General features: G+C 40.6%; 8 protein-coding genes across 8 annotated transcripts; 6 read left to right on the top strand and 2 right to left on the bottom strand.

The window, feature by feature from the left end:
- Positions 1-1,225: 1,225 nt before the first annotated feature.
- LOC131695179 (histone H4-like) lies at positions 1,226-1,537 on the top strand. The gene has a single exon (XM_058983697.1). It carries the CDS (start codon positions 1,226-1,228, stop codon positions 1,535-1,537), a length of 312 nt encoding a protein of 103 aa, XP_058839680.1.
- Positions 1,538-3,574: 2,037 nt separating this feature from the next.
- LOC131695178 (histone H1A, sperm-like) lies at positions 3,575-4,420 on the top strand. Its single transcript, XM_058983696.1, has 2 exons — positions 3,575-4,171; positions 4,373-4,420. The coding sequence occupies exons 1-2, from the start codon at positions 3,575-3,577 to the stop codon at positions 4,418-4,420; spliced, it is 645 nt and encodes a 214-aa protein (XP_058839679.1).
- Positions 4,421-5,133: 713 nt separating this feature from the next.
- LOC131695150 (histone H2B-like) lies at positions 5,134-5,589 on the bottom strand. Its single transcript, XM_058983669.1, has one exon. The coding sequence runs from the start codon at positions 5,560-5,562 to the stop codon at positions 5,164-5,166; it is 399 nt and encodes a 132-aa protein (XP_058839652.1). The 5' UTR covers positions 5,563-5,589; the 3' UTR covers positions 5,134-5,163.
- A 260-nt stretch (positions 5,590-5,849) lies between these two features.
- On the top strand, positions 5,850-6,236 carry LOC131695176 (histone H2A-like). Its single transcript, XM_058983695.1, has one exon. The coding sequence runs from the start codon at positions 5,850-5,852 to the stop codon at positions 6,234-6,236; it is 387 nt and encodes a 128-aa protein (XP_058839678.1).
- Positions 6,237-6,738: 502 nt separating this feature from the next.
- LOC131695129 (histone H3) lies at positions 6,739-7,152 on the bottom strand. Its single transcript, XM_058983648.1, has one exon. It carries the CDS (start codon positions 7,147-7,149, stop codon positions 6,739-6,741), a length of 411 nt encoding a protein of 136 aa, XP_058839631.1. The 5' UTR covers positions 7,150-7,152.
- Positions 7,153-8,005: 853 nt separating this feature from the next.
- LOC131695175 (histone H4-like) lies at positions 8,006-8,317 on the top strand. Its single transcript, XM_058983694.1, has one exon. The coding sequence runs from the start codon at positions 8,006-8,008 to the stop codon at positions 8,315-8,317; it is 312 nt and encodes a 103-aa protein (XP_058839677.1).
- Positions 8,318-16,307: 7,990 nt separating this feature from the next.
- On the top strand, positions 16,308-16,775 carry LOC131695174 (histone H1B-like). The gene has a single exon (XM_058983693.1). It carries the CDS (start codon positions 16,308-16,310, stop codon positions 16,773-16,775), a length of 468 nt encoding a protein of 155 aa, XP_058839676.1.
- Positions 16,776-24,240: 7,465 nt separating this feature from the next.
- On the top strand, positions 24,241-24,708 carry LOC131695173 (histone H1B-like). The gene has a single exon (XM_058983692.1). The coding sequence runs from the start codon at positions 24,241-24,243 to the stop codon at positions 24,706-24,708; it is 468 nt and encodes a 155-aa protein (XP_058839675.1).
- Positions 24,709-26,915: the final 2,207 nt, after the last annotated feature.

Raw genomic sequence — 26,915 nt, 5'->3', positions numbered from 1 at the left:
GGAATAGACTTCACGATCAGCGGGGGCAATTTGACAGTGACATTGGTTGGTGGACCATCCTGGCAATTATCCTGTTCCTGACCGAATCCTTGTAGATCACTAACGTTGACAGCTGTATGTTCACTTAATACACTGTACTGGTTGGCCGATAATAATGATGATTCGTCATCCTCGCGAGCTTTTTTCGACGGTTGCCCCGGCGTGCTAGCAGATACATTAACAGACTTAACAGTGCTGACGGTAGCGTTGGCCGATCGCCTACGGTAAATTTTCGGGCTACGGCCCGGTTTTTTCCGCTTTCCCATTTGCGGAGAGGGAAAGATAACGCGAGAGAAAAAATACGCGGAACTGCAAACTAAAACGAAAACTAAACTACTGCGCTTGACGTCTGCGCCACACGACGAACGTAAACCGAATGATCGATCGGTAGGTCAAAACAGACCGACCGATTTTTTTTATAGTCGCGAATAAACACTACTATATCGCCTGTCTCGCTCGTGTACGTGCCATGTGCCTTTTCGTTCTGTATACGGTTCGATTCGGCTACTATACTTCCCCCACCATTTCCATTCCGGAGCCAGTGTTGCCAGACTTGATTTTTTCAGCTTTTCATTAGATTTGCAAAAAAATATTCCTAAAAAGAAAAACTATGTATGAGCAAAAAAAATCGCCTAGAAATCAATAAAATTCCAACAGTAGAAGAATATCAAACAGAAATAGTTTGTTCATCAGTAACAATTTGTTCCATCATAGATCAGTATCAGATATCGATATTTAAGTACCATAGAAGCCAATATAACGTACCATGTAGACGGATGTATAGAAAATCTTTATAAGTTAAAAAAAAAAAACCGTTTGTTTTTCGATTTACTTTTTCTTTCTTTCTTTTTCAGGAGAATCAATTTCCGGGCAATCGTTTTCCAGGGAAAATGCTACCATGTCAGCATTAGTCCGGATAAAGCAGATTTCGGCAATCCCAAGCTACTAAAACAGTGGCAACAGTGAACTTCGTGTTCGCGCTATTTCCCCTTCAAACCAACACATCACGAGTAAGCATATAGATAGCAAAATGGTAATCTACCTAGGCGGCGGCGACTGAGAATGTGTGTGCATCAGTATAAAAGCGCTACTCAATGGGCCGAATTACAACATTCGGTATTGGAATCTCGCTGCTGCAGGTGTGCTGCGCTAGCCTACTAAGCTATTACCTACAACAACCAAGAAGATGACTGGCCGTGGCAAAGGAGGCAAAGGGCTCGGCAAGGGAGGCGCTAAGCGGCACCGCAAGGTGCTTCGTGACAATATCCAGGGCATCACCAAACCCGCCATTCGTCGTCTGGCTCGACGTGGAGGAGTGAAGCGAATCTCCGGTTTGATATACGAGGAAACCCGTGGTGTGCTGAAGATTTTTCTGGAAAACGTTATCCGGGACGCTGTGACGTACACTGAACATGCCAAACGGAAGACCGTCACTGCGATGGATGTCGTCTATGCGCTTAAACGCCAGGGACGCACATTGTACGGTTTTGGTGGTTAAGCCCTACCACGACGTTCACGACAACACAAAAGGCCCTTTTCAGGGCCACCAAATGTTTAGAAAAAAGAATTAGTTTGAAATGTATCCTTCATATTTTCATTCATGTTGCAGGGGCGTACTGTTTAGTGTGCGATTTTGATTGATATGCGAGAGACCAGTGTTACGACAACGCGCTCAGTCGCTGGGTTTCCCTTTTTTTTTTTTTTTTTTTCATATACGCATTTCCTTTTTCTTTCTCCTGAGCTTGCGTATCATGGGACAAAACTGCTCGTTTCTCGATAGCAACGAACCGCCGACCGACTCTTTTTTTCGCGCGCGCGTTTTAGCTTACCACGCTTTCACCTACCTGTCTACCTATGAATTTGCGTACCTTTAACTGGTCTGAATGATAAAAGTAAAGTTGATGGCTGGTGAGTTAGTACTGTATCAATCAGGAAGCAATTACAACACACACACACACACACACACACACACACAGGAAGAGAGAGATTGAGCAACCGTAAAAAAAGTCCAGCTTGTGATCTGTGTCGGGGGACAATCGTTCCCATCGATGCGTGCGCTGAATGAAGCACCTGGGTGTGATGGTCGACGCGTGCGGTTTATCAGCTCACAGCCATGTCGACGACTATGTATGCGAGAAGTCTGCTACACAACGATGTAGCGAGTTGATCAGTACATACTAAATAATAGAATTTTGAGTTAGCCAAAGCAATTCGAAATAACACTGATGATTAGAGCACTAAAATCCAAATCCGCAACTAAAATGTTGGATTTTTTTCGAGGTATTTCTCTCTGTCTGTCTCTGCCGTCGAAACAAGAAAGCATTTCGCGAGCGCGTTGTACGGTTCTACGAGCAACACAAGAATCTCGGCGAAAAGTGCACGGTACAATATTTCAAAGGGGAAAACGTTGCGCCATCGACTGTTTACAACACCTTTCGACGCTGCAATCTCAATGCCGCTTGCCGGTTGATAAAAATTATTTTGGGTAAATATTTTGTTTTGCACGAAGCAAGTTACTTCCCTCGCAAAAAAAGCAAAAAAAAAAAGAGAAAACACACAATCGTTCCCGAATACCCATTCGATTCCATTTGTACCCTAAAAAGCACAACCCGCTTCACAATTTGCTTCAGTGTTGCCCAATCGCAGATTTCTTCCGGATTTCGTTTTGAGAGCCACGAATTGCAAACAAGTGGACTGGTAGAAGATCACGAAATGTATTAGCAAAGTTGACATAGACGCCGTACTACGCGCCTGTTCCGACATCAAACGGAAGCTTCGCCGAACAGCATCCAATTACGGATCGGTTTGAAATGTTCACTAATTTTTGGCCAACAATGGAGAACGTATCTTCTAATTTCAATCAAATCGTTTGTCTTTTTTTTTTTTTTTGACAGGTTGAGAAAAAAAAATCCAAAATTTGTGTTGCCACCCGTTAACTTTTTGTGTTTTAGTAATTTTAATAACGAAAGTTTTCAGCAAAGGACCAGCCGACCGAAACGTTTTCCGCAGGTCGCCAAATTACGAGCACTTCCGCTCGAGCAAATATGTACAAAAATGAAATAATTTTATATAGAGAGAAGTTTTCTTTCGATTGGATAGCACCGAAAAGGTTTTCCAATTGCTAGAAGGTTCAAATTAACCTATTTTCCACAATTCAATTTGCACGTGCCGCCATAGTCGGATACATGATTTGATAATATTCGGCCATACGCTTAACACAGAATGTTCAGCGGGTGTTAGTTTGGACGGTGCGGACAGTGCAGTAAATTGAATGCAAACTTCCAGTGTACTTTTCACAAGCAGTAATTCAATTTTGGTTGATTTAAAACAACAGTCCGTAAAATTTTACCGGCACCGATCGAATAGTAACTTTCAACCGTCATCTACGCGTTCCCAAACAGAGCCGATGAATACGATCCTAAACAACAGACACCGGACCCCCGGTTATCATATTCGCAGACTTGCATCATCGTGCATCCATCAACTCGTCGTCTACAACTGTGTGTGGAAGAAAACCAAACCAAACGAACGCGCAATGGCTGAAACTGCTATCGACGTTGCTGCCACGGCCCCTGCCGTCGTCGCCTCTCCGCCAGCTGCCAAAGCACCACCGAAGCAGGCGGCCAAGGCTAGCAAGAGTGACGCCAAGAAACCGAAAAAATCTTCAACCCATCCACCAGTGAGTGAGATGGTTCTGGCTGCCATCCGGACCCTGAAGGAACGGAGCGGATCATCACTGCAGGCGATCAAAAAGTACATCGCCGTCAACTACATGTGTGACGTCGCCAGGCTGGCTCCGTTTATCCGGAAGGCTTTGAAAACGGGTGTCGAGAAGGGAAACATCACCCAGACCAAGGGTACCGGTGCTTCCGGATCGTTTAAGGTGACGGTCGAAGCAAAGAAACCGGCTGGCGATAAGAAACCACCATCGGGTGCAGCGAAAAAACCGAAGAAATCGGCTACTAAATCCGGGGAGAAGAAAAATCCGCCGGCTGGTGGTGGTGAGAAGACCAGCAAGCCCAAGGCGGCGATCGCGGCCGCTAAGAAATCGGCTACGAAGAAAGCGAAAGCTGCTGCCCCTGCAAAGGCGGTAACGGCTGCCACTAAACAGAAAGCCACCAAACCATCGAAGGCTGCAGCGAACAAGCCGAAGGCACCTAAGCCAAAGAAGGCCGCCACCGCCCCGAAGAAGGTCACCGCCGGCAAGAAGTAAATTCCCGACAACGTGCGCGTCCTCCCAAAACAACAGTCCTTTTCAGGACTAACAAAATTGTAAAGAATTGATTGATGCTTATTTTCCGTCAATGCTCCGTTCCCCCCATGAGTTTTCTAGCTTGAGCAGCACACCCGCATTCAACTGGCCCGCCGATTGGCAAGATAAATCAGTCGTTAGTTTGATTAAACAAATCACTATAGTAAATAGGCGCGGTTTCTTGCTCAGATAAACGTACGTACAGGTAAATTAATAGCAGGCCGTGGTTTTCTGTTGCCTTAACAAACAAACAAACAAACAGAGCAAGTATAATATTACTCTGATTAGCAAACAACGCGCTTATTTTGGCTATAATAAAACAGAGAAAAATTGGCTGGCACAATAAACAAACGAACGAACGATAATTACCGATTTTTTAGCCTAAATTGGCGAACGTATTGTATTGATCGATCAACTTTGAGATTACAAATTGTGTTGGGTACGGTTTCTACGAAGATCAAAAGTTTGAAGACTGGGAAGTTTATTGTATTAACAAGTATGATCCAGAAGTGTGTTCTTTTTGCGGCAGAATTTTCTCACACGCTGGGGGTCGGTCATATAATGGGCTGTTTTAAACTGAATAGAATAGACGACAAAAAGACCGTTTTCCGTCTTAACGAAAAACAGTCAACTAGCGCGGTAAGGGGAAAGACTACTTCCACAAACTACAGCAAAACACATTTGATTAGAAAAATGGACAGAGAAAAAAATGACAACCTTTTTAGCTCTAATGAAACAAACAAACAACAACTAATGTTTATATAAACTATGTGTACATTTCAATTCAACTCTTTACCAGAACGTGTTTTGGTGGCCCTGAAAAGGGCCGATGACGATGGTGTGTGACATCCGGCGGCGGGGCGGGCGACGATTTACTTCGAGCTGGTATACTTGGTAACGGCCTTGGTACCTTCCGATACGGCATGTTTGGCCAGCTCGCCCGGTAACAGCAAACGAACGGCGGTCTGTACCTCGCGGGAGGTGATCGTCGACCGTCGGTTGTAATGGGCCAGACGAGATGCTTCGTTAGCAATACGCTCGAAGATGTCGTTCACGAAGCTATTCATGATGCTCATCGCCTTCGACGAGACACCGGTGTCCGGATGGACCTGCTTCAGCACCTTGTAGATGTAGATAGCGTAGCTTTCCTTGCGGCGTTGCTTTCGCTTCTTCTTCTCTCCTCCTCCTGCTTTTGTGGCGATGTTCTTCTGTGCCTTGCCACCGCCGCCGCCGGATTTTTTCACAGCCTTTCCGCTGGCTTTCGGTGCCATAGTAACGACGTGGTTGTGCTGCTGTTAACGCTCTCGATGCGAACTGCGCTGACTGATTGGTAGCAAAAATCACTACATATCGCTTATATACGATCGTGTAGCGAGACGAAGGTTCGTCCTTTTTTGTGTTTAGCGCGTTTCGTTCGTTCGCTACTCCGCCCCTTTGGCGCACGATGTGCAATGAAGCGAATGCATAACAAGGGGTGCTGTGTGCGCGAGTGGCATCAGTGTTACTCGTATTGTCTACGTGACTACACACGAACGCGCACAGCGATAAACCTACGACAATGTCTGCACGCGGTAAAGGAGGAAAAGTGAAGGGAAAGCCAAAATCCCGCTCAGTTCGTGCCGGTCTCCAGTTCCCTGTTGGCCGAATTCACCGTCTGCTGAGGAAGGGAAATTATGCTGAACGTGTCGGTGCCGGAGCACCCGTCTACTTGGCAGCTGTAATGGAATATCTTGCCGCCGAAGTACTGGAGCTGGCAGGAAACGCTGCCCGCGATAACAAAAAGACCAGAATCATCCCCCGTCATCTGCAGCTGGCCATTCGAAATGACGAAGAGCTGAACAAACTGCTCTCCGGTGTGACCATTGCCCAGGGTGGCGTGTTGCCTAACATACAGGCCGTACTGCTGCCGAAGAAGACTGAAAAGAGGGCCTCCGCAGCAACTTAAATCCCGCTTCGCCCGAGCTGAAAAAAAAAACGCCCTTTTCAGGGCGACTATTTTCTTCTGATAAAAAGAGTTAATTTGATTTTCACTCCGATAATCATCAACGTACATTTCTGTGAGCATTGCACAAGTTTTTTTTTGCAATGCTCGTCAGACGCTTATTAATAGTTTCCCTCATATCATGGCATTGACGATTTCACCCAATCTCTCAAAAGTTCACTCATCGATTTGGTGCTAAATCACAAATCGGCCGCGCAAGATTTCCCTCAATGGGTCTTGTTTTTCACACGCTACTACTGTCGATCGGTACGAGGTGGTGCTGCTGGCAAAAAATCCCCCCATCGGCGTGCTTTCTAACAAACACACACAGCCACCCGCCTGAGCATTTTTGGAGGGAAACGGAAAATTTCTGCTAATAATTCTTAGTAAAATATGATTGGTTGTGGTCCTGAAAAGGACCGTTTGTTGCTGTTTCGTTCTGGGGGGTGATGGGCACACACCAAATTTAGGCCCGCTCCCCACGGATCCGGCGAGCCAGTTGGATGTCTTTCGGCATGATGGTCACTCGCTTGGCATGGATAGCGCACAGATTGGTATCCTCGAACAAACCAACCAGGTAAGCCTCGCTGGCTTCTTGAAGGGCCATGACGGCTGAGCTCTGGAAGCGCAGATCGGTTTTGAAGTCCTGCGCGATCTCACGAACCAGACGCTGGAAGGGCAGCTTGCGGATTAGTAGCTCTGTCGACTTCTGATAGCGACGAATTTCTCGCAGCGCGACAGTTCCTGGTCTGTAGCGATGGGGCTTCTTAACGCCACCCGTAGCTGGGGCACTTTTACGGGCAGCCTTCGTTGCCAACTGTTTGCGGGGAGCTTTCCCTCCGGTGGACTTGCGGGCGGTCTGTTTCGTACGGGCCATGGCGCGAAAATGCTGCTCTACTACTGCTACCACTGTGGTGCTGTTCAAACGACGAATGATGACCAAAACAGACCGACCGATTTTTTTTATAGTCGCGAATAAACACTACTATATCGCCTGTCTCGCTCGTGTACGTGCCATGTGCCTTTTCGTTCTGTATACGGTTCGATTCGGCTACTATACTTCCCCCACCATTTCCATTCCGGAGCCAGTGTTGCCAGACTTGATTTTTTCAGCTTTTCATTAGATTTGCAAAAAAATATTCCTAAAAAGAAAAACTATGTATGAGCAAAAAAAATCGCCTAGAAATCAATAAAATTCCAACAGTAGAAGAATATCAAACAGAAATAGTTTGTTCATCAGTAACAATTTGTTCCATCATAGATCAGTATCAGATATCGATATTTAAGTACCATAGAAGCCAATATAACGTACCATGTAGACGGATGTATAGAAAATCTTTATAAGTTAAAAAAAAAAAACCGTTTGTTTTTCGATTTACTTTTTCTTTCTTTCTTTTTCAGGAGAATCAATTTCCGGGCAATCGTTTTCCAGGGAAAATGCTACCATGTCAGCATTAGTCCGGATAAAGCAGATTTCGGCAATCCCAAGCTACTAAAACAGTGGCAACAGTGAACTTCGTGTTCGCGCTATTTCCCCTTCAAACCAACACATCACGAGTAAGCATATAGATAGCAAAATGGTAATCTACCTAGGCGGCGGCGACTGAGAATGTGTGTGCATCAGTATAAAAGCGCTACTCAATGGGCCGAATTACAACATTCGGTATTGGAATCTCGCTGCTGCAGGTGTGCTGCGCTAGCCTACTAAGCTATTACCTACAACAACCAAGAAGATGACTGGCCGTGGCAAAGGAGGCAAAGGGCTCGGCAAGGGAGGCGCTAAGCGGCACCGCAAGGTGCTTCGTGACAATATCCAGGGCATCACCAAACCCGCCATTCGTCGTCTGGCTCGACGTGGAGGAGTGAAGCGAATCTCCGGTTTGATATACGAGGAAACCCGTGGTGTGCTGAAGATTTTTCTGGAAAACGTTATCCGGGACGCTGTGACGTACACTGAACATGCCAAACGGAAGACCGTCACTGCGATGGATGTCGTCTATGCGCTTAAACGCCAGGGACGCACATTGTACGGTTTTGGTGGTTAAGCCCTACCACGACGTTCACGACAACACAAAAGGCCCTTTTCAGGGCCACCAAATGTTTAGAAAAAAGAATTAGTTTGAAATGTATCCTTCATATTTTCATTCATGTTGCAGGGGCGTACTGTTTAGGGTGCGATTTTGATTGATATGCGAGAGACCAGTGTTACGACAACGCGCTCAGTCGCTGGGTTTCCCTTTTTTTTTTTTTTTTTTTTCATATACGCATTTCCTTTTTCTTTCTCCTGAGCTTGCGTATCATGGGACAAAACTGCTCGTTTCTCGATAGCAACGAACCGCCGACCGACTCTTTTTTTCGCGCGCGCGTTTTAGCTTACCACGCTTTCACCTACCTGTCTACCTATGAATTTGCGTACCTTTAACTGGTCTGAATGATAAAAGTAAAGTTGATGGCTGGTGAGTTAGTACTGTATCAATCAGGAAGCAATTACAACACACACACACACACACACACACACACAGGAAGAGAGAGATTGAGCAACCGTAAAAAGATGGGTGGGTAATGTCTAGGACATAACCGGAGTGTCGTGACTACTCGTTTGACTTGTAATTCAAATCGAATGATACTCAATGAAATATGTGGGATTGTTTCAAGTTATTCTTTATAATAATTATGGTGGTTTTGAAAAGAACCTTTATTGTTGGCGTCTGCGTTGATAGGGGATGCGCTGGATTCTAAGCTGGTTGAGACATTCATTCATGAAATGAACAATTTTCTTCCTTTGAAATATCAATGTTAAAATCTCTCGAAACAACCATCGGAATCTTTTTCGTACAAAAATGAACACACTTAGCAAAAACCTAGGAGCGGGTAATGTCCGGGACATAACCGCGATGATCATATTCTTAAAATTCTGCTTGTATCTCTTTCAAATGGCTAAATTTTACGCATTAAGTTCGATTCACCGGGCTCAGCGAAATTTTCCTGGGGATCCCGTTCGTTAGTATATTCAGCAAAACAATTTTATTAACGAGTTCTCCGCATTGAATACAGGTCAATAATTTCATATAATGATTTCAACAAGCAGACAATGTGCATGTATGACAGGTGGGAGTGTTCTGAAGTGTTTTTAGTGGAGGTAACAACATAAAATCATGTATTGGACATTTTACAATGATTCTCCTTAACCCTGCAAAACCACGGGGTTGGCAGCAGAGGGTTAAGTTGTTTGGAAGAGATGACAGTTAATATATGATAACTAAAAATATAAAATTGTTCTATAAATTGCAAAGTTATTGCCGCGTTGACCTGAAAATTTGTCATTTCATTCATAAAGGAACAATCATTGAAATTATGTCAATTTATGCTTTGCAAGATTTGAAATAACTTCGAAGTGTGGTCACGACACCCCTGTTATGTCATATACATCACCAACCCATCTTTTCATCATTCGTTTTGGTGTAGCTTTCGCTTAGTGTCAGAGTTGCGACATTCACTGATTTTCTTGGAAGGATTTGCAAAAACCTTCGAGTTTGTAGATTAGAAAAACATTTTCTCATGATTCACTGGTAAAAGTACAGAATTACCAAGCGCAAACTTAATACTAGTTAATAAAAGAAACTTTCTAATTAAATTCTTTTTCCATTTTACATTCGTCCTAATAAGGACGGTTTGTAGATAGCTATGTTGATACAAGACGGGAATCTTTTAAAACAATTAAAACCTTACCGACGATTGTTTTTACTGCGTACATACATCTTTCCCCTTTCGCAGCTCACTCCGAATGAGTACGCTTCGCATCAAGGTGTTCCTATTTATAGACTTTACAATGCAGATGGAAGGCCGTCCTTTTGTTCGATAAATGAAAATATTTTCATCATTCGTTTTGGTGTAGCTTTCGCTTAGTAGTAGAGTTGCCACATTCTATGATTTTCTTGGAAGGATTTGCAAAAACCTTCGAGTTTGTAGATTAGAAAAACATTTTCTCATGATTCACTGGTAAAAGTACAGAATTACCAAGCGCAAACTTAATACTAGTTAATAAAAGAAACTTTCTAATTAAATTCTTTTTCCATTTTGCCTTCGTCCTGATAAGGACGGTTTGTCTATGTTGATACAAGACGGGAATCTTTTAAAACAATTCAAACCTTGCCGAAGATTGTTTTTACTGCGTACATACATCTTTCCCCTTTCGCAGCTCACACCGAATGAGCACAGTTTTCATCATGGTGTTCCTATTTATAGACTTTACAATGCAGATGGAAGGCCGTCCTTTTGTTCGATAAATGAAAATATTTTCATCATTCGTTTTGGTGTAGCTTTCGCTTAGTGGCAGAGTTGCCACATTCACTGATTTTCTTGGAAGGATTTGCAAAAACCTTCGGGTTTGTAGATTAGAAAAACATTTTCTTACGATTCACAGGTAAAAGTACAGAATTACCAAGTGCAAACTTAATACTAGTTAATAAAAGAAACTTTCTAATTAAATTCTTTTTCCATTTTGCCTTCGTCCTGATAAGGACGGTTTGTCTATGTTGATACAAGACGGGAATCTTTTAAAACAATTCAAACCTTGCCGAAGATTGTTTTTACTGCGTACATACATCTTTCCCCTTTCGCAGCTCACACCGAATGAGCACAGTTTTCATCATGGTGTTCCTATTTATAGACTTTACAATGCAGATGGAAGGCCGTCCTTTTGTTCGATAAATGAAAATATTTTCATCATTCGTTTTGGTGTAGCTTTCGCTTAGTGGCAGAGTTGCCACATTCACTGATTTTCTTGGAAGGATTTGCAAAAACCTTCGGGTTTGTAGATTAGAAAAACATTTTCTTACGATTCACAGGTAAAAGTACAGAATTACCAAGTGCAAACTTAATACTAGTTAATAAAAGAAACTTTCTAATTAAATTCTTTTTCCATTTTGCCTTCGTCCTGATAAGGACGGTTTGTCTATGTTGATACAAGACGGGAATCTTTTAAAACAATTCAAACCTTGCCGAAGATTGTTTTTACTGCGTACATACATCTTTCCCCTTTCGCAGCTCACACCGAATGAGCACAGTTTTCATCATGGTGTTCCTATTTATAGACTTTACAATGCAGATGGAAGGCCGTCCTTTTGTTCGATTAATGAAAATATTTTCATCATTCGTTTTGGTGTAGCTTTCGCTTAGTAGCAGAGTTGCCACATTCACTGATTTTCTTGGAAGGATTTGCAAAAACCTTCGAGTTTGTAGATTAGAAAAACATTTTCTCATGATTCACTGGTAAAAGTACAGAATTACCAAGCGCAAACTTAATACTAGTTAATAAAAGAAACTTTCTAATTAAATTCTATGTTTGTCTATGTTGATACAAGACGGGAATCTTTTAAAACAATTCAAACCTTGCCGACGATTGTTTTTACTGCGTACATACATCTTTCCCCTTTCGCAGCTCACACCGAATGAGCACAGTTTTCATCATGGTGTTCCTATTTATAGACTTTACAATGCAGATGGAAGGCCGTCCTTTTGTTCGATAAATGAAAATATTTTCATCATTCGTTTTGGTGTAGCTTTCGCTTAGTGGCAGAGTTGCCACATTCACTGATTTTCTTGGAAGGATTTGCAAAAACCTTCGGGTTTGTAGATTAGAAAAACATTTTCTTACGATTCACAGGTAAAAGTACAGAATTACCAAGTGCAAACTTAATACTAGTTAATAAAAGAAACTTTCTAATTAAATTCTTTTTCCATTTTGCCTTCGTCCTGATAAGGACGGTTTGTCTATGTTGATACAAGACGGGAATCTTTTAAAACAATTCAAACCTTGCCGAAGATTGTTTTTACTGCGTACATACATCTTTCCCCTTTCGCAGCTCACACCGAATGAGCACAGTTTTCATCATGGTGTTCCTATTTATAGACTTTACAATGCAGATGGAAGGCCGTCCTTTTGTTCGATAAATGAAAATATTTTCATCATTCGTTTTGGTGTAGCTTTCGCTTAGTGGCAGAGTTGCCACATTCACTGATTTTCTTGGAAGGATTTGCAAAAACCTTCGGGTTTGTAGATTAGAAAAACATTTTCTTACGATTCACAGGTAAAAGTACAGAATTACCAAGTGCAAACTTAATACTAGTTAATAAAAGAAACTTTCTAATTAAATTCTTTTTCCATTTTGCCTTCGTCCTGATAAGGACGGTTTGTCTATGTTGATACAAGACGGGAATCTTTTAAAACAATTCAAACCTTGCCGAAGATTGTTTTTACTGCGTACATACATCTTTCCCCTTTCGCAGCTCACACCGAATGAGCACAGTTTTCATCATGGTGTTCCTATTTATAGACTTTACAATGCAGATGGAAGGCCGTCCTTTTGTTCGATAAATGAAAATATTTTCATCATTCGTTTTGGTGTAGCTTTCGCTTAGTGGCAGAGTTGCCACATTCACTGATTTTCTTGGAAGGATTTGCAAAAACCTTCGGGTTTGTAGATTAGAAAAACATTTTCTTACGATTCACAGGTAAAAGTACAGAATTACCAAGTGCAAACTTAATACTAGTTAATAAAAGAAACTTTCTAATTAAATTCTTTTTCCATTTTGCCTTCGTCCTGATAAGGACGGTTTGTCTATGTTGATACAAGACGGGAATCTTTTAAAACAATTCAAACCTTGCCGAAGATTGTTTTTACTGCGTACATACATCTTTCCCCTTTCGCAGCTCACACCGAATGAGCACAGTTTTCATCATGGTGTTCCTATTTATAGACTTTACAATGCAGATGGAAGGCCGTCCTTTTGTTCGATAAATGAAAATATTTTCATCATTCGTTTTGGTGTAGCTTTCGCTTAGTAGCAGAGTTGCCACATTCACTGATTTTCTTGGAAGGATTTGCAAAAACCTTCGAGTTTGTAGATTAGAAAAACATTTTCTCATGATTCACTGGTAAAAGTACAGAATTACCAAGCGCAAACTTAATACTAGTTAATAAAAGAAACTTTCTAATTAAATTCTTTTTCCATTTTGCCTTCGTCCTGATAAGGACGGTTTGTCTATGTTGATACAAGACGGGAATCTAAAACAATTCAAACCTTGCCGACGATTGTTTTTACTGCGTACATACATCTTTCCCCTTTCGCAGCTCACACCGAATGAGCACAGTTTTCATCATGGTGTTCCTATTTATAGACTTTACAATGCAGATGGAAGGCCGTCCTTTTGTTCGATAAATGAAAATGTTTTCATCATTCGTTTTGGTGTAGCTTTCGCTTAGTGGCAGAGTTGCCACATTCACTGATTTTCTTGGAAGGATTTGCAAAAACCTTCGGATTTGTAGATTAGAAAAACATTTTCTCATGATTCACTGGTAAAAGTACAGAATTACCAAGCGCAAACTTAATACTGGTTAATAAAAGAAACTTTCTAATTAAATTCTTTTTCCATTTTGCATTCGTCCTAATAAGGACGGTTTGTCTATGTTGATACAAGACGGGAATCTTTTAAAACAATTCAAACCTTGCCGAAGATTGTTTTTACTGCGTACATCCATACAATCTTTCCCCTTTCGTAGCTCACACCGAATGAGTACGCTTTGCAGCCTTCGATGTTTTGGTAGCATTTTTAGTGGCAGTTACTACCGCCTTTTCAGTGACTGCGTTTCTTAGCCTTTGGCTTTTTGGCCTTCTCACCGCCACCACCGTTTTTCCTCTCTCCGGTGGTAGCCAATTTGATTGGTCGTCCGATGCAGCTTCTCACGACCACGCACGTCTGTTATGCACTGCGTCTTACACACGTCTGGCTTTGAGAAAAGCTGCGACACCCCTATTTATAGGTTTTATCATTAATGTTGATTCTCATTTAAAGTAGTTTTTGAACTATTTAAACAAATTTTATATAGCAAACAACGTATCGGTAGCAAGCGTTGAACGTTTTCCTTCCGATTTATGAAACAAGATTGGCAATCCGTTTAGTAGAAGAAAAGTTATTAAGGTTCAAATTGTACGTAACGCTTTCGCTAATATTCACTACTATCGCTTTCTCGCTCGTTCTCGTGGCGTGCATGAGCCTTTCCTTTCCGCCCGGGTTCTAATGACATAACCGAAACTAATATGCCGGCTTTCCCCCACCAACTGCTCTCGTCAAGCAACCCAATACGAATAATCAAAGGAACAAACATGTAGTGAACCTATATATAAACTTTTCATTATTTTATTGTTCATTTGCTGCACCATTTTGACGGCTCTGTGCGGGATGGGCTGAAAATTTTCACTTTTCCGAGTCGTTTTCGAAAGATTTTTCAAAACACTATTTTTCCGTTGATAATGAATGTCCTACATATTCCAAAATTTAATACAACATTGGTACAAATATTTTCGACAAAATGCCGAAGAAATTGATTAAATCCATTCAGTACAACAAAAGATATAAGCGTTCAAAATCTTACATCATTTTTCTGCCGAAATTTTGAAAAGGGGCCCCTATATTGAAAGGTAAGTCGTTAGTCACGACAAAAAAGTCCAGCTTGTGATCTGTGTCGGGGGACAATCGTTCCCATCGATGCGTGCGCTGAATGAAGCACCTGGGTGTGATGGTCGACGCGTGCGGTTTATCAGCTCACAGCCATGTCGACGACTATGTATGCGAGAAGTCTGCTACACAACGATGTAGCGAGTTGATCAGTACATACTAAATAATAGAATTTTGAGTTAGCCAAAGCAATTCGAAATAACACTGATGATTAGAGCACTAAAATCCAAATCCGCAACTAAAATGTTGGATTTTTTTCGAGGTATTTCTCTCTGTCTGTCTCTGCCGTCGAAACAAGAAAGCATTTCGCGAGCGCGTTGTACGGTTCTACGAGCAACACAAGAATCTCGGCGAAAAGTGCACGGTACAATATTTCAAAGGGGAAAACGTTGCGCCATCGACTGTTTACAACACCTTTCGACGCTGCAATCTCAATGCCGCTTGCCGGTTGATAAAAATTATTTTGGGTAAATATTTTGTTTTGCACGAAGCAAGTTACTTCCCTCGCAAAAAAAGCAAAAAAAAAAAGAGAAAACACACAATCGTTCCCGAATACCCATTCGATTCCATTTGTACCCTAAAAAGCACAACCCGCTTCACAATTTGCTTCAGTGTTGCCCAATCGCAGATTTCTTCCGGATTTCGTTTTGAGAGCCACGAATTGCAAACAAGTGGACTGGTAGAAGATCACGAAATGTATTAGCAAAGTTGACATAGACGCCGTACTACGCGCCTGTTCCGACATCAAACGGAAGCTTCGCCGAACAGCATCCAATTACGGATCGGTTTGAAATGTTCACTAATTTTTGGCCAACAATGGAGAACGTATCTTCTAATTTCAATCAAATCGTTTGTCTTTTTTTTTTTTTTTGACAGGTTGAGAAAAAAAAATCCAAAATTTGTGTTGCCACCCGTTAACTTTTTGTGTTTTAGTAATTTTAATAACGAAAGTTTTCAGCAAAGGACCAGCCGACCGAAACGTTTTCCGCAGGTCGCCAAATTACGAGCACTTCCGCTCGAGCAAATATGTACAAAAATGAAATAATTTTATATAGAGAGAAGTTTTCTTTCGATTGGATAGCACCGAAAAGGTTTTCCAATTGCTAGAAGGTTCAAATTAACCTATTTTCCACAATTCAATTTGCACGTGCCGCCATAGTCGGATACATGATTTGATAATATTCGGCCATACGCTTAACACAGAATGTTCAGCGGGTGTTAGTTTGGACGGTGCGGACAGTGCAGTAAATTGAATGCAAACTTCCAGTGTACTTTTCACAAGCAGTAATTCAATTTTGGTTGATTTAAAACAACAGTCCGTAAAATTTTACCGGCACCGATCGAATAGTAACTTTCAACCGTCATCTACGCGTTCCCAAACAGAGCCGATGAATACGATCCTAAACAACAGACACCGGACCCCCGGTTATCATATTCGCAGACTTGCATCATCGTGCATCCATCAACTCGTCGTCTACAACTGTGTGTGGAAGAAAACCAAACCAAACGAACGCGCAATGGCTGAAACTGCTATCGACGTTGCTGCCACGGCCCCTGCCGTCGTCGCCTCTCCGCCAGCTGCCAAAGCACCACCGAAGCAGGCGGCCAAGGCTAGCAAGAGTGACGCCAAGAAACCGAAAAAATCTTCAACCCATCCACCAGTGAGTGAGATGGTTCTGGCTGCCATCCGGACCCTGAAGGAACGGAGCGGATCATCACTGCAGGCGATCAAAAAGTACATCGCCGTCAACTACATGTGTGACGTCGCCAGGCTGGCTCCGTTTATCCGGAAGGCTTTGAAAACGGGTGTCGAGAAGGGAAACATCACCCAGACCAAGGGTACCGGTGCTTCCGGATCGTTTAAGGTGACGGTCGAAGCAAAGAAACCGGCTGGCGATAAGAAACCACCATCGGGTGCAGCGAAAAAACCGAAGAAATCGGCTACTAAATCCGGGGAGAAGAAAAGATGGGTGGGTAATGTCTAGGACATAACCGGAGTGTCGTGACTACTCGTTTGACTTGTAATTCAAATCGAATGATACTCAATGAAATATGTGGGATTGTTTCAAGTTATTCTTTATAATAATTATGGTGGTTTTGAAAAGAACCTTTATTGTTGGCGTCTGCGTTGATAGGGGATGCGCTGGATTCTAAGCTGGTTGAGACATTCATTCATGAAATGAACAATTTTCTTCCTTTGAAATATCAATGTTAAAATCTCTCGAAACAACCATCGGAATCTTTTTCGTACAAAAATGAACACACTTAGCAAAAACCTAGGAGCGGGTAATGTCCGGGACATAACCGCGATGATCATATTCTTAAAATTCTGCTTGTATCTCTTTCAAATGGCTAAATTTTACGCATTAAGTTCGATTCACCGGGCTCAGCGAAATTTTCCTGGGGATCCCGTTCGTTAGTATATTCAGCAAAACAATTTTATTAACGAGTTCTCCGCATTGAATACAGGTCAATAATTTCATATAATGATTTCAACAAGCAGACAATGTGCATGTATGACAGGTGGGAGTGTTCTGAAGTGTTTTTAGTGGAGGTAACAACATAAAATCATGTATTGGACATTTTACAATGATTCTCCTTAACCCTGCAAAACCACGGGGTTGGCAGCAGAGGGTTAAGTTGTTTGGAAGAGATGACAGTTAATATATGATAACTAAAAATATAAAATTGTTCTATAAATTGCAAAGTTATTGCCGCGTTGACCTGAAAATTTGTCATTTCATTCATAAAGGAACAATCATTGAAATTATGTCAATTTATGCTTTGCAAGATTTGAAATAACTTCGAAGTGTGGTCACGACACCCCTGTTATGTCATATACATCACCAACCCATCTTTTCATCATTCGTTTTGGTGTAGCTTTCGCTTAGTGTCAGAGTTGCGACATTCACTGATTTTCTTGGAAGGATTTGCAAAAACCTTCGAGTTTGTAGATTAGAAAAACATTTTCTCATGATTCACTGGTAAAAGTACAGAATTACCAAGCGCAAACTTAATACTAGTTAATAAAAGAAACTTTCTAATTAAATTCTTTTTCCATTTTACATTCGTCCTAATAAGGACGGTTTGTAGATAGCTATGTTGATACAAGACGGGAATCTTTTAAAACAATTAAAACCTTACCGACGATTGTTTTTACTGCGTACATACATCTTTCCCCTTTCGCAGCTCACTCCGAATGAGTACGCTTCGCATCAAGGTGTTCCTATTTATAGACTTTACAATGCAGATGGAAGGCCGTCCTTTTGTTCGATAAATGAAAATATTTTCATCATTCGTTTTGGTGTAGCTTTCGCTTAGTAGTAGAGTTGCCACATTCTATGATTTTCTTGGAAGGATTTGCAAAAACCTTCGAGTTTGTAGATTAGAAAAACATTTTCTCATGATTCACTGGTAAAAGTACAGAATTACCAAGCGCAAACTTAATACTAGTTAATAAAAGAAACTTTCTAATTAAATTCTTTTTCCATTTTGCCTTCGTCCTGATAAGGACGGTTTGTCTATGTTGATACAAGACGGGAATCTTTTAAAACAATTCAAACCTTGCCGAAGATTGTTTTTACTGCGTACATACATCTTTCCCCTTTCGCAGCTCACACCGAATGAGCACAGTTTTCATCATGGTGTTCCTATTTATAGACTTTACAATGCAGATGGAAGGCCGTCCTTTTGTTCGATAAATGAAAATATTTTCATCATTCGTTTTGGTGTAGCTTTCGCTTAGTGGCAGAGTTGCCACATTCACTGATTTTCTTGGAAGGATTTGCAAAAACCTTCGGGTTTGTAGATTAGAAAAACATTTTCTTACGATTCACAGGTAAAAGTACAGAATTACCAAGTGCAAACTTAATACTAGTTAATAAAAGAAACTTTCTAATTAAATTCTTTTTCCATTTTGCCTTCGTCCTGATAAGGACGGTTTGTCTATGTTGATACAAGACGGGAATCTTTTAAAACAATTCAAACCTTGCCGAAGATTGTTTTTACTGCGTACATACATCTTTCCCCTTTCGCAGCTCACACCGAATGAGCACAGTTTTCATCATGGTGTTCCTATTTATAGACTTTACAATGCAGATGGAAGGCCGTCCTTTTGTTCGATAAATGAAAATATTTTCATCATTCGTTTTGGTGTAGCTTTCGCTTAGTGGCAGAGTTGCCACATTCACTGATTTTCTTGGAAGGATTTGCAAAAACCTTCGGGTTTGTAGATTAGAAAAACATTTTCTTACGATTCACAGGTAAAAGTACAGAATTACCAAGTGCAAACTTAATACTAGTTAATAAAAGAAACTTTCTAATTAAATTCTTTTTCCATTTTGCCTTCGTCCTGATAAGGACGGTTTGTCTATGTTGATACAAGACGGGAATCTTTTAAAACAATTCAAACCTTGCCGAAGATTGTTTTTACTGCGTACATACATCTTTCCCCTTTCGCAGCTCACACCGAATGAGCACAGTTTTCATCATGGTGTTCCTATTTATAGACTTTACAATGCAGATGGAAGGCCGTCCTTTTGTTCGATTAATGAAAATATTTTCATCATTCGTTTTGGTGTAGCTTTCGCTTAGTAGCAGAGTTGCCACATTCACTGATTTTCTTGGAAGGATTTGCAAAAACCTTCGAGTTTGTAGATTAGAAAAACATTTTCTCATGATTCACTGGTAAAAGTACAGAATTACCAAGCGCAAACTTAATACTAGTTAATAAAAGAAACTTTCTAATTAAATTCTATGTTTGTCTATGTTGATACAAGACGGGAATCTTTTAAAACAATTCAAACCTTGCCGACGATTGTTTTTACTGCGTACATACATCTTTCCCCTTTCGCAGCTCACACCGAATGAGCACAGTTTTCATCATGGTGTTCCTATTTATAGACTTTACAATGCAGATGGAAGGCCGTCCTTTTGTTCGATAAATGAAAATATTTTCATCATTCGTTTTGGTGTAGCTTTCGCTTAGTGGCAGAGTTGCCACATTCACTGATTTTCTTGGAAGGATTTGCAAAAACCTTCGGGTTTGTAGATTAGAAAAACATTTTCTTACGATTCACAGGTAAAAGTACAGAATTACCAAGTGCAAACTTAATACTAGTTAATAAAAGAAACTTTCTAATTAAATTCTTTTTCCATTTTGCCTTCGTCCTGATAAGGACGGTTTGTCTATGTTGATACAAGACGGGAATCTTTTAAAACAATTCAAACCTTGCCGAAGATTGTTTTTACTGCGTACATACATCTTTCCCCTTTCGCAGCTCACACCGAATGAGCACAGTTTTCATCATGGTGTTCCTATTTATAGACTTTACAATGCAGATGGAAGGCCGTCCTTTTGTTCGATAAATGAAAATATTTTCATCATTCGTTTTGGTGTAGCTTTCGCTTAGTGGCAGAGTTGCCACATTCACTGATTTTCTTGGAAGGATTTGCAAAAACCTTCGGGTTTGTAGATTAGAAAAACATTTTCTTACGATTCACAGGTAAAAGTACAGAATTACCAAGTGCAAACTTAATACTAGTTAATAAAAGAAACTTTCTAATTAAATTCTTTTTCCATTTTGCCTTCGTCCTGATAAGGACGGTTTGTCTATGTTGATACAAGACGGGAATCTTTTAAAACAATTCAAACCTTGCCGAAGATTGTTTTTACTGCGTACATACATCTTTCCCCTTTCGCAGCTCACACCGAATGAGCACAGTTTTCATCATGGTGTTCCTATTTATAGACTTTACAATGCAGATGGAAGGCCGTCCTTTTGTTCGATAAATGAAAATATTTTCATCATTCGTTTTGGTGTAGCTTTCGCTTAGTGGCAGAGTTGCCACATTCACTGATTTTCTTGGAAGGATTTGCAAAAACCTTCGGGTTTGTAGATTAGAAAAACATTTTCTTACGATTCACAGGTAAAAGTACAGAATTACCAAGTGCAAACTTAATACTAGTTAATAAAAGAAACTTTCTAATTAAATTCTTTTTCCATTTTGCCTTCGTCCTGATAAGGACGGTTTGTCTATGTTGATACAAGACGGGAATCTTTTAAAACAATTCAAACCTTGCCGAAGATTGTTTTTACTGCGTACATACATCTTTCCCCTTTCGCAGCTCACACCGAATGAGCACAGTTTTCATCATGGTGTTCCTATTTATAGACTTTACAATGCAGATGGAAGGCCGTCCTTTTGTTCGATAAATGAAAATATTTTCATCATTCGTTTTGGTGTAGCTTTCGCTTAGTAGCAGAGTTGCCACATTCACTGATTTTCTTGGAAGGATTTGCAAAAACCTTCGAGTTTGTAGATTAGAAAAACATTTTCTCATGATTCACTGGTAAAAGTACAGAATTACCAAGCGCAAACTTAATACTAGTTAATAAAAGAAACTTTCTAATTAAATTCTTTTTCCATTTTGCCTTCGTCCTGATAAGGACGGTTTGTCTATGTTGATACAAGACGGGAATCTAAAACAATTCAAACCTTGCCGACGATTGTTTTTACTGCGTACATACATCTTTCCCCTTTCGCAGCTCACACCGAATGAGCACAGTTTTCATCATGGTGTTCCTATTTATAGACTTTACAATGCAGATGGAAGGCCGTCCTTTTGTTCGATAAATGAAAATGTTTTCATCATTCGTTTTGGTGTAGCTTTCGCTTAGTGGCAGAGTTGCCACATTCACTGATTTTCTTGGAAGGATTTGCAAAAACCTTCGGATTTGTAGATTAGAAAAACATTTTCTCATGATTCACTGGTAAAAGTACAGAATTACCAAGCGCAAACTTAATACTGGTTAATAAAAGAAACTTTCTAATTAAATTCTTTTTCCATTTTGCATTCGTCCTAATAAGGACGGTTTGTCTATGTTGATACAAGACGGGAATCTTTTAAAACAATTCAAACCTTGCCGAAGATTGTTTTTACTGCGTACATCCATACAATCTTTCCCCTTTCGTAGCTCACACCGAATGAGTACGCTTTGCAGCCTTCGATGTTTTGGTAGCATTTTTAGTGGCAGTTACTACCGCCTTTTCAGTGACTGCGTTTCTTAGCCTTTGGCTTTTTGGCCTTCTCACCGCCACCACCGTTTTTCCTCTCTCCGGTGGTAGCCAATTTGATTGGTCGTCCGATGCAGCTTCTCACGACCACGCACGTCTGTTATGCACTGCGTCTTACACACGTCTGGCTTTGAGAAAAGCTGCGACACCCCTATTTATAGGTTTTATCATTAATGTTGATTCTCATTTAAAGTAGTTTTTGAACTATTTAAACAAATTTTATATAGCAAACAACGTATCGGTAGCAAGCGTTGAACGTTTTCCTTCCGATTTATGAAACAAGATTGGCAATCCGTTTAGTAGAAGAAAAGTTATTAAGGTTCAAATTGTACGTAACGCTTTCGCTAATATTCACTACTATCGCTTTCTCGCTCGTTCTCGTGGCGTGCATGAGCCTTTCCTTTCCGCCCGGGTTCTAATGACATAACCGAAACTAATATGCCGGCTTTCCCCCACCAACTGCTCTCGTCAAGCAACCCAATACGAATAATCAAAGGAACAAACATGTAGTGAACCTATATATAAACTTTTCATTATTTTATTGTTCATTTGCTGCACCATTTTGACGGCTCTGTGCGGGATGGGCTGAAAATTTTCACTTTTCCGAGTCGTTTTCGAAAGATTTTTCAAAACACTATTTTTCCGTTGATAATGAATGTCCTACATATTCCAAAATTTAATACAACATTGGTACAAATATTTTCGACAAAATGCCGAAGAAATTGATTAAATCCATTCAGTACAACAAAAGATATAAGCGTTCAAAATCTTACATCATTTTTCTGCCGAAATTTTGAAAAGGGGCCCCTATATTGAAAGGTAAGTCGTTAGTCACGACAAAAAAGTCCAGCTTGTGATCTGTGTCGGGGGACAATCGTTCCCATCGATGCGTGCGCTGAATGAAGCACCTGGGTGTGATGGTCGACGCGTGCGGTTTATCAGCTCACAGCCATGTCGACGACTATGTATGCGAGAAGTCTGCTACACAACGATGTAGCGAGTTGATCAGTACATACTAAATAATAGAATTTTGAGTTAGCCAAAGCAATTCGAAATAACACTGATGATTAGAGCACTAAAATCCAAATCCGCAACTAAAATGTTGGATTTTTTTCGAGGTATTTCTCTCTGTCTGTCTCTGCCGTCGAAACAAGAAAGCATTTCGCGAGCGCGTTGTACGGTTCTACGAGCAACACAAGAATCTCGGCGAAAAGTGCACGGTACAATATTTCAAAGGGGAAAACGTTGCGCCATCGACTGTTTACAACACCTTTCGACGCTGCAATCTCAATGCCGCTTGCCGGTTGATAAAAATTATTTTGGGTAAATATTTTGTTTTGCACGAAGCAAGTTACTTCCCTCGCAAAAAAAGCAAAAAAAAAAAGAGAAAACACACAATCGTTCCCGAATACCCATTCGATTCCATTTGTACCCTAAAAAGCACAACCCGCTTCACAATTTGCTTCAGTGTTGCCCAATCGCAGATTTCTTCCGGATTTCGTTTTGAGAGCCACGAATTGCAAACAAGTGGACTGGTAGAAGATCACGAAATGTATTAGCAAAGTTGACATAGACGCCGTACTACGCGCCTGTTCCGACATCAAACGGAAGCTTCGCCGAACAGCATCCAATTACGGATCGGTTTGAAATGTTCACTAATTTTTGGCCAACAATGGAGAACGTATCTTCTAATTTCAATCAAATCGTTTGTCTTTTTTTTTTTTTTTGACAGGTTGAGAAAAAAAAATCCAAAATTTGTGTTGCCACCCGTTAACTTTTTGTGTTTTAGTAATTTTAATAACGAAAGTTTTCAGCAAAGGACCAGCCGACCGAAACGTTTTCCGCAGGTCGCCAAATTACGAGCACTTCCGCTCGAGCAAATATGTACAAAAATGAAATAATTTTATATAGAGAGAAGTTTTCTTTCGATTGGATAGCACCGAAAAGGTTTTCCAATTGCTAGAAGGTTCAAATTAACCTATTTTCCACAATTCAATTTGCACGTGCCGCCATAGTCGGATACATGATTTGATAATATTCGGCCATACGCTTAACACAGAATGTTCAGCGGGTGTTAGTTTGGACGGTGCGGACAGTGCAGTAAATTGAATGCAAACTTCCAGTGTACTTTTCACAAGCAGTAATTCAATTTTGGTTGATTTAAAACAACAGTCCGTAAAATTTTACCGGCACCGATCGAATAGTAACTTTCAACCGTCATCTACGCGTTCCCAAACAGAGCCGATGAATACGATCCTAAACAACAGACACCGGACCCCCGGTTATCATATTCGCAGACTTGCATCATCGTGCATCCATCAACTCGTCGTCTACAACTGTGTGTGGAAGAAAACCAAACCAAACGAACGCGCAATGGCTGAAACTGCTATCGACGTTGCTGCCACGGCCCCTGCCGTCGTCGCCTCTCCGCCAGCTGCCAAAGCACCACCGAAGCAGGCGGCCAAGGCTAGCAAGAGTGACGCCAAGAAACCGAAAAAATCTTCAACCCATCCACCAGTGAGTGAGATGGTTCTGGCTGCCATCCGGACCCTGAAGGAACGGAGCGGATCATCACTGCAGGCGATCAAAAAGTACATCGCCGTCAACTACATGTGTGACGTCGCCAGGCTGGCTCCGTTTATCCGGAAGGCTTTGAAAACGGGTGTCGAGAAGGGAAACATCACCCAGACCAAGGGTACCGGTGCTTCCGGATCGTTTAAGGTGACGGTCGAAGCAAAGAAACCGGCTGGCGATAAGAAACCACCATCGGGTGCAGCGAAAAAACCGAAGAAATCGGCTACTAAATCCGGGGAGAAGAAAAGATGGGTGGGTAATGTCTAGGACATAACCGGAGTGTCGTGACTACTCGTTTGACTTGTAATTCAAATCGAATGATACTCAATGAAATATGTGGGATTGTTTCAAGTTATTCTTTATAATAATTATGGTGGTTTTGAAAAGAACCTTTATTGTTGGCGTCTGCGTTGATAGGGGATGCGCTGGATTCTAAGCTGGTTGAGACATTCATTCATGAAATGAACAATTTTCTTCCTTTGAAATATCAATGTTAAAATCTCTCGAAACAACCATCGGAATCTTTTTCGTACAAAAATGAACACACTTAGCAAAAACCTAGGAGCGGGTAATGTCCGGGACATAACCGCGATGATCATATTCTTAAAATTCTGCTTGTATCTCTTTCAAATGGCTAAATTTTACGCATTAAGTTCGATTCACCGGGCTCAGCGAAATTTTCCTGGGGATCCCGTTCGTTAGTATATTCAGCAAAACAATTTTATTAACGAGTTCTCCGCATTGAATACAGGTCAATAATTTCATATAATGATTTCAACAAGCAGACAATGTGCATGTATGACAGGTGGGAGTGTTCTGAAGTGTTTTTAGTGGAGGTAACAACATAAAATCATGTATTGGACATTTTACAATGATTCTCCTTAACCCTGCAAAACCACGGGGTTGGCAGCAGAGGGTTAAGTTGTTTGGAAGAGATGACAGTTAATATATGATAACTAAAAATATAAAATTGTTCTATAAATTGCAAAGTTATTGCCGCGTTGACCTGAAAATTTGTCATTTCATTCATAAAGGAACAATCATTGAAATTATGTCAATTTATGCTTTGCAAGATTTGAAATAACTTCGAAGTGTGGTCACGACACCCCTGTTATGTCATATACATCACCAACCCATCTTTTCATCATTCGTTTTGGTGTAGCTTTCGCTTAGTGTCAGAGTTGCGACATTCACTGATTTTCTTGGAAGGATTTGCAAAAACCTTCGAGTTTGTAGATTAGAAAAACATTTTCTCATGATTCACTGGTAAAAGTACAGAATTACCAAGCGCAAACTTAATACTAGTTAATAAAAGAAACTTTCTAATTAAATTCTTTTTCCATTTTACATTCGTCCTAATAAGGACGGTTTGTAGATAGCTATGTTGATACAAGACGGGAATCTTTTAAAACAATTAAAACCTTACCGACGATTGTTTTTACTGCGTACATACATCTTTCCCCTTTCGCAGCTCACTCCGAATGAGTACGCTTCGCATCAAGGTGTTCCTATTTATAGACTTTACAATGCAGATGGAAGGCCGTCCTTTTGTTCGATAAATGAAAATATTTTCATCATTCGTTTTGGTGTAGCTTTCGCTTAGTAGTAGAGTTGCCACATTCTATGATTTTCTTGGAAGGATTTGCAAAAACCTTCGAGTTTGTAGATTAGAAAAACATTTTCTCATGATTCACTGGTAAAAGTACAGAATTACCAAGCGCAAACTTAATACTAGTTAATAAAAGAAACTTTCTAATTAAATTCTTTTTCCATTTTGCCTTCGTCCTGATAAGGACGGTTTGTCTATGTTGATACAAGACGGGAATCTTTTAAAACAATTCAAACCTTGCCGAAGATTGTTTTTACTGCGTACATACATCTTTCCCTTTCGCAGCTCACACCGAATGAGCACAGTTTTCATCATGGTGTTCCTATTTATAGACTTTACAATGCAGATGGAAGGCCGTCCTTTTGTTCGATAAATGAAAATATTTTCATCATTCGTTTTGGTGTAGCTTTCGCTTAGTGGCAGAGTTGCCACATTCACTGATTTTCTTGGAAGGATTTGCAAAAACCTTCGGGTTTGTAGATTAGAAAAACATTTTCTTACGATTCACAGGTAAAAGTACAGAATTACCAAGTGCAAACTTAATACTAGTTAATAAAAGAAACTTTCTAATTAAATTCTTTTTCCATTTTGCCTTCGTCCTGATAAGGACGGTTTGTCTATGTTGATACAAGACGGGAATCTTTTAAAACAATTCAAACCTTGCCGAAGATTGTTTTTACTGCGTACATACATCTTTCCCCTTTCGCAGCTCACACCGAATGAGCACAGTTTTCATCATGGTGTTCCTATTTATAGACTTTACAATGCAGATGGAAGGCCGTCCTTTTGTTCGATTAATGAAAATATTTTCATCATTCGTTTTGGTGTAGCTTTCGCTTAGTAGCAGAGTTGCCACATTCACTGA

Source organism: Topomyia yanbarensis, unplaced genomic scaffold, assembly GCF_030247195.1.
Source record: "Topomyia yanbarensis strain Yona2022 unplaced genomic scaffold, ASM3024719v1 HiC_scaffold_30, whole genome shotgun sequence".
Taxonomy (NCBI): Eukaryota; Metazoa; Arthropoda; class Insecta; order Diptera; family Culicidae; genus Topomyia; species Topomyia yanbarensis.
Note: the sequence above shows the minus strand (reverse complement) of the source record. Positions and strands in the feature narration are given on the sequence as shown.

Coding starts and splice junctions, on each gene's coding strand:
- LOC131695179 (XM_058983697.1), top strand. CDS start 1,226: ATGACTGGCCGTGGCAAAGGAGGCAAAGGGCTCGGCAAGGGAGGCGCT.
- LOC131695178 (XM_058983696.1), top strand. CDS start 3,575: ATGGCTGAAACTGCTATCGACGTTGCTGCCACGGCCCCTGCCGTCGTC. Junction 4,172..4,372: donor AAGCCACCAAACCATCGAAG/GCTGCAGCGAAC, acceptor TGAGTTTTCTAG/CTTGAGCAGCACACCCGCAT.
- LOC131695150 (XM_058983669.1), bottom strand. CDS start 5,562: ATGGCACCGAAAGCCAGCGGAAAGGCTGTGAAAAAATCCGGCGGCGGC.
- LOC131695176 (XM_058983695.1), top strand. CDS start 5,850: ATGTCTGCACGCGGTAAAGGAGGAAAAGTGAAGGGAAAGCCAAAATCC.
- LOC131695129 (XM_058983648.1), bottom strand. CDS start 7,149: ATGGCCCGTACGAAACAGACCGCCCGCAAGTCCACCGGAGGGAAAGCT.
- LOC131695175 (XM_058983694.1), top strand. CDS start 8,006: ATGACTGGCCGTGGCAAAGGAGGCAAAGGGCTCGGCAAGGGAGGCGCT.
- LOC131695174 (XM_058983693.1), top strand. CDS start 16,308: ATGGCTGAAACTGCTATCGACGTTGCTGCCACGGCCCCTGCCGTCGTC.
- LOC131695173 (XM_058983692.1), top strand. CDS start 24,241: ATGGCTGAAACTGCTATCGACGTTGCTGCCACGGCCCCTGCCGTCGTC.